Source organism: Argentina anserina, chromosome 7, assembly GCF_933775445.1.
Source record: "Argentina anserina chromosome 7, drPotAnse1.1, whole genome shotgun sequence".
In the NCBI taxonomy this organism is placed as follows: domain Eukaryota; kingdom Viridiplantae; phylum Streptophyta; class Magnoliopsida; order Rosales; family Rosaceae; genus Argentina; species Argentina anserina.
The window spans coordinates 17,596,676-17,603,785 of NC_065878.1; the positions used below are offsets into that span (position 1 = coordinate 17,596,676).

Here is a 7,110-nt window from a genome sequence, read left to right on the forward strand (position 1 = left end):
AAGCAATGTTCTAAATATCCCGATATATCCCCGATATATCCCCGATATATCACCGATATTAAGAAAACGATACGATAAGTTGCTTATCGGTATATTATATTGGTCAACCCGAAAAATCAAATCAAATGACGATATATCGGGTCAAACTCGATATATCAGTACTTTTTAATTTGGGAGCTCTCAAAGAGCACTTTGAACTGAGGTAATGTTATTGACTTCCAAGCCATATCCCTTTCGTAAATCAATTCTGTAAACTGCTTATACATGAACTTTAAAAAAATAAATAAAACGTTGGTTTCTTGAATTTGACATTTCCTATGAAGGTTAGTATATGTATAATGTATACGGTACATTCATTGGAAATGAGATTTGAATGTGTAGGGAGATGTCGACTTGCCAAATAGTGAACACCAAGTAGGAAGCTTTGTAAGCACTCTCTCGACTTTTGGTGTTACGATGTCCATATCAGTTCTTAACTTGACAAGGGGAGCTTGTTCGTCCCTCTTCCCACCCGCCTTAATGGTAAAGTTTTTAGTCCAGAAGAGAGTCGGACCAAATGTTCTCGGTGAATTGATACCCCCGGCAAACTGAATAACGTGCCAACCATCTACACCACTTTTGTCACCAACTGAAACCAACTCCTCAGAGTTTCCAGCATCTGAGATTACAAGTTTTGAGTTTTTCAGCTTATAAATGTCATTGTACAATCCCAGGACAGATATAAGGAGAAATGCAAAATTGTGCACTAGTTAGAGTTATCTGTACCTGTGAATGCAAAATCATGTATTTCATTGGTGTTGATTGCAAGAGACCACCGTATTGAGCCCTTTGTATCGATTAAAACTTGGGTTGTTCTTTCAATTCCTTGAGTATCACTCTTGAACATGCAATATGGGAATGTCTGCTTCACTCCACCCACTGTCACTCTCATCCTCGGTCCAACAGCTATACTTGACTGTAAGAGTTACAAAATCAGAGACTTGATCTCGACCACATCTGAAACCTTCCTTAATTTGCTCAACCTCCTTTGTCAATTTTCCAGGAGTTGAAGAGAACAGAGACACATAGGACCGAGGATCTTCAATGCTTCTTGTAGTATCTACAACATGCACAACCTGAGAACCATAAAGCGTGAATAACTGAAACTGAATACGAGGCAGACTCAAGATAATGAAGTGGCAGAAATATATTGGATTGCCAATCAACCAGACAAACGAAACAGTCACAGCACGTGGTTCCAATAAAATCATTAATTACATAACAAAGTTAGGACTCTGGGTGGTACAGATATAGGGAAAGTGATAACAGAGACTTACATTTACAGCTCTTGAAGTGTCTTTAGTTAAATGCTGGTACAGTACCAGATAATACAAGAGCAAGAGAGAGGCCAAACAAGGCGCAAGTTGAGAGGACAATCAATCTCTTGGCACCTGGAGAGCAATTGCACCAATACTAGCTAGTTAGCTCAAATATGAAAGGGGAAGTCAGATTGTCTTCTCAGTTAACTTCATATACATGGAATCATAAACTCAATAAAATCCTCCTACTTTAAGCTAAACAGATACCTGAAAGATGAATGTATGAAAGAAGATACACCAAAGTCAGGCACGTGACAGCAGCAACAAAAACAGCAAGTATAACATTTCCCAGCCAATCAGGAGCGCTACCAGGATTCCTGAGAAAAATATAACGTTGGAATATTACAGTTCAGAACTGAAAAGGCAGGTTGTTAAATCTGCCAATAGAAACAAAGAATTTCACATGTATACTAATGGAATTCCATTGCAGGCTAGGTATCCAATGACACCAGGAGCTGTTACTCAGAATGCCTTGATAAAAATCAAGAGGCTGCCCACTTTTATTATTCACTTATAAAACAGCCTATTAGCATTGGCTGTAAATTGTTAACAATTACTTTAAAAGTTCTCTTCTAGCTGACTAAATTGGATTCTCTTCTAGAAAGAAGTTCATATGACACATCATCTCTGAATGTGGCTTGAAATGCCACCTTAACTTTGCAAAGGCATTAGACTACAGAAAGTACAACATAACTTACCTATCAAAACGATCCATGGTCCCGATTATTGTGCCAGCCACCCGAATGATAATACCAGCATAAAGTACTACGGGTACAGCTAATCCTATCAATAGCGTCGCAAGTTTCAATGGCTTAGGTAATCGGACTGGGCTTAGAGTTGCTTCAAGAAAACCATCTGGAAAATACAGTTTACACAATTAGTTGAATGACAATCAAGTAGTTATGAACATGCTCTCTTCAAAGAAATGTTAGTTTGAACATGGGTCATACTAAAGTAGGTATTAGCATCTACTCACATGCGAATGCTGGTGGAACAACCAAGCAAGAGCCAGATTTGACGATCCAATTCTGTAATAAGTTCCCAAACTAAGGACAATGAGCCACTGAATTGATCCAGCTTTATAGAGCCATCTCTCAGCCTCTAATTTAACCAAATCGGCTCTGATAGCAGGTGACAGTTGTAACCTTTTGGAGTAAGCGTTTGCCAAATATGTATGAAGAACAATATAACCCAAATATTGACCAGTTAATGCTCCAAGAAGGGCAGATGCAGCGAATAAGCCAACTGCAAGCCATGCGTTTGCGCCATATGGCACTGGTGATGATGATATTAGGGGTATAATGAAGGCCACGATAACTGAGAAACTTAATGCAAATGTCCACATGATAATTACACTTAAACATGACAAGACCAAGGAAACTGCGGCCAGATAACCACCCATAAGCAATGATGTAGTCCATATAAGTGATTGCGCTATCACTGAATTATGAAGCATTCTGGCGAAGCGCTGACGGTAGACAATTATGTACCACCCCTGGGATTGTTCACAAGAGTCAATAACATTGCAAAATTGAATAATCATGGCAGCAGAAGGCCACAAACTACAATATCTAAACAAAAGGAAAAATAAAAAACAGAAGAAATCCCGAGCGTGTCAGGTATCAAAACAAGAATATACGAGGTAAAAGTTCTGGAATCAAAATGTCAAAATATATAGCAGCACTCAGGCCTGTTTTATCCTCCTCTTGCATTGAGTTGGCCTTTGGAAGATGAGAGGATACAGCAACCCGAAGCAGAAAAGCAAGAATATTTTCTCCAAGATGTTGAAGAGATCCAAGTTGAAGAAGCTCAAACTTGTCATTCTGCATCATAAGAAAGTGTGGATTGTAAATAGGAAGTTCAACTTCAAAATACCAAGTTAAGTCTGTGCCTTGCGCCTCGGCTTATTGTTAGATATGGGCATTGCTCATTATAAAAATTTAGAACCTTCAGCCAATTAGATCTGATAACTTGCTTTGCTTCACATGTTTAGTCTCTTACTCACTCCCCAAGGTAATTGGAATTATTGACAGCCTTTGTATAAATACTAGTGTAGCAGACAAGCTAGCATGCAAAGCTAAAAGATGGAGACAGCCTTAATGGAGCTCCCTCCCACATATCCTCATTACAAAGGCATGGCCTCAAGACAATATTACAATATCTTACTTAAAACAACTCTTTGTAAAGCAGAAAAGAGGAATAAATTGAATGCAAACAATAAACTCAATCCTCTTACAAGAATCTACTTGGAACTTCCCCGATGAATTACGATCTTTCCAGCTACTATCCTAAATAGAGTGCAAGAGGAAGAGAAGAATCACCTTTGTGTGGTATACTGCACCATTATCTATGTAAGCAAGGTCAAGCCCTGAAAGGCCAGCTAGCTCTTTGTAAACTTGGAAATCTGTTGCAGATTTGATGACTCCAGAGGAAAATAAATCCTTCAGCATAACATAGGAGTGTTATTCCTATAAAAATACACAAATTGTCTAACGGAGAAATAACAAAAAATTTAATAAATATATCAAAGGAATATTACAAACCTGTCCTATTATGTGGCCAGATGGGTATTTTGCTACTGCAGCATAATTCTCAATAGCCCAAGGAAGAGGACCAACCTATCAGATGAAGGAACTAATTTTAAGCTTCCTCACACAGTTGAGAGCAGCATGAGTTGATGAATGGATGTATAGTCAATAGATGATGCATCAGCCATGTAAGCTATAAAATTTAATGATCAACACAAGTAAAGCTTCAACAAGTATCCAGTCCTATCATATCATGGTATCAACTGATCCATTTACTCAATATCAGACAATGATGAGGTACCGAAGTTAGAGACAGTAAATTCGGTTATAGGTGTTTGTTTTTAAAATGCAAAAATTAAGCACTCATAAGTGAATGCTTTCTCAAAACAAAAAAAAATGAATAAGTGAATGCTGATCACAAACCTGACCTGGAATATGCCAGATTTCCCTCCAATACCCATGGCCTCCAGATCAATAGCCAGACAGAATGTTTTGCTCCATGGATGCTGCAACAAATAATTCATAATATACAGAAAAATGCTTAGGATCATGGTAACTGATGCATGATTTAAACATATTCACCATACTTTGTGTGTTTCTTAGAAACAAGTTACGAATCAGTTTCTCTCACAGATAAAAGCTACATCACATTATCTCTACAATCTCAAAATTTTGACAGCATCATCTTAACAGTCAAATCTTCTACAAAATGAACAAAGAGAAAAAAGGACCTCATCATTTAAGTATTTGGTTTTACATATTAAGCACAATATTGCTCAGCTACTACGTAGTAAAAACAGAGTCGAAATTAACCTGAGTTATAAAGCTATGAGCACCGTTTAGACCCTCCTCGTCCCCAGTGTTAAACAAAAATATAACAGCATGCTTAAATCCATGCGCCCACTGCGAAAATCCACGAGCAAGTTCCAGCATCACAGCTACACACGAACTGCAATCTCCAGCACCTCCTCTGAAACATGTTAACATAAGACCACCCCATCATATTCAGCTAGTGATAAACTGTGCCAAAATCTTACACACATGTACTTAACTGTACTTAACTAAAACTTCAATTTCCCAACATAGGTACTTATGCTCGAAACAAAGATCATAACTTCAATAAAAACACCGAAAAAAAAATATACAAACTCGGAGACTGAACAAAACAAAACAAAACGAAACTTACGTTGAGAAGACACTGTCAATGTGAGAAGAGACCAGAACAGCATTGTCGACAGAATCAGCAGCATACTTGGGCGAGATTCTCACAACAATGTGGTTCAAATCCGAATACACAAGTGTCTTCCCCTTAAACAATCCACTCTTCATTTGATTCGCTCCGGTTTTCGCAACAAACGAGTCCACCTCAACCTCAACTTCCCAATGAGCCGTCTTCTTAATCTCCTCGGCTACTGCCAATACATACTGAAAACCCAAGTCACCACCAAAAAAGAAACTCCAAACAAAAGTCAAAACAAAAGACAATGCTTTATATATTGCTGCAAGTTTAAACTAACGTGCAGAGCAAGTGTGATGGCATCAGAGCCAACACGGTGAGGGCCCAACTGGGTCAGGGCCTTGACGTGTTTCCGAGCAGAGAACTCGGAGAAGCCTCGTTTTCCGGCCTGGTCGGCGGTGAGAGGGAGCGGGAGGGACTCGAACTGGTAGTGATAAACGCCCCAAGAGGAGTAGATGAGGACATCGACGAAGGTGAGCCAGACAAAGGGTGATCGATGTAGTCTTTGAACCGAGGACTAAAATTTCGACGATGGAAATTAAAAAATATAGAAATTTTGAAACTAATATATTTAATAAGAATATTTTATATAACTATTAGTTTATAGTGAGTTAACTATTAATCGATAACATTGTAGTAATTTGCATTATAGGAGGTATATGAAAGAACCTAAGGAGTAAGAACTAAAAAAAAAAGAATAAAAGAAATAGATAGTATTTATGCAATGAATAATGCATGAACATTATATTTTCCGTAAGTGAATAACTTGTAATTTGGTAGAAGTCTATATATACTATAAAGATCAAATATATAACAATGTGTATGCTTAGCTGGGTTGGCTAAGGCTTACAGTCTTCTACCTACAGAGCAAGGTTTGAATCTCTCACTTATAAGTTTGATTTTGGTGGAAATTTAGGTGAAAGAGGGGGACGGTGCCACGTGGCGTCTTCTTTGTATGGTTAACGGTCCAATTTCCCATAATATCATGATATATCAAAAATATTGCAATATTTCGGGAAATTTACATAATTTCGTTCAAAATCAAAATGGTAAGAAGAAGATATATTCTCATGTGAAAAAAAAAACTAAAACATCTAAAACATCTAAAATATCTAAAAAAAAGAAATGGTACCGAAACCATTTATCCCGTACCGAATTCTGACGGGACGGGATGAATCGGTAAATTTCCAATACCGAACCGATACCGATACCGGAAGCATATAATCGATACGGGTCGGTTATATTAGATCTGATACCGAATATACTGAACCGTACTGAAACTATAAAAGCTCATATGGGGGGGGTTTAGGGTTCACAAAAACCAATATACCCTAACCCATTCCATTGAAAACTCATCCCCTCCATTCACTTCGCGACTTCATTTTTCACTTCGCGTCTTTGCCTTTCATTCTCAATCATTGACTTCGCCATTCACTCTCATTATCAAGTCTCAATCGCAACCTCTCAGAATCTCGATGGGAAAACTGAATGTAAGCCTTAATTCAATCTCGAATTCTGAACTGAAACTCTAAAAGTATGAATCATATATGCAGTTTGGGTTTTGGGTTTAACTTTCTTTGGGTTATGGTTTGACTTTGTGTTTGTTTCAAATCGAAAGAGTTTGGGTTTGTGTTTACTTTATTTGTGCATAAGTATGAATTTGTATAGAGTGTAAAACTCTCAATTTGTGCATAAGTATATGCAGTTGTAGGAATTGCTCTTAGTTTGTATATTTCAGTTTTGTGAAAATGTAAAGTGTGTTAATTGTATCTTTTATGTGAAAGAGTAAGAAACAAAAGGTGGTAGCACAATCTAGTAGTGAAGCAGAATACATAGGTATGGCTCAGGGAGTGTGCGAATTGTTATGACTTAGAAATTTGCTACAAGATTTGGGTATTAAGCCTAAATATGCTATGCAGTTGTACTGTGACAACAAGTCAGCTATTGATACACATAATCATGTGCAACATGATCGTACAAAACATGT

At 37.7% G+C, this 7,110-nt stretch overlaps 1 protein-coding gene across 1 annotated transcript; it reads right to left on the minus strand.

The window, feature by feature from the left end:
* Window positions 1-204: 204 nt before the first annotated feature.
* Window positions 205-5,627, minus strand: LOC126802043 (uncharacterized). The gene is given in 17 exon segments (XM_050529571.1): window positions 205-369; window positions 372-658; window positions 766-881; window positions 883-1,115; window positions 1,317-1,343; window positions 1,345-1,430; window positions 1,566-1,675; window positions 2,057-2,213; window positions 2,335-2,355; window positions 2,358-2,854; window positions 3,018-3,181; window positions 3,680-3,799; window positions 3,902-3,976; window positions 4,315-4,392; window positions 4,700-4,856; window positions 5,073-5,311; window positions 5,404-5,627. Coding segments are annotated over 16 exon segments (2,316 nt in total). The 5' UTR covers window positions 5,216-5,311; window positions 5,404-5,627; the 3' UTR covers window positions 205-324.
* Between the last annotated feature and the right edge of the window lie 1,483 nt (window positions 5,628-7,110).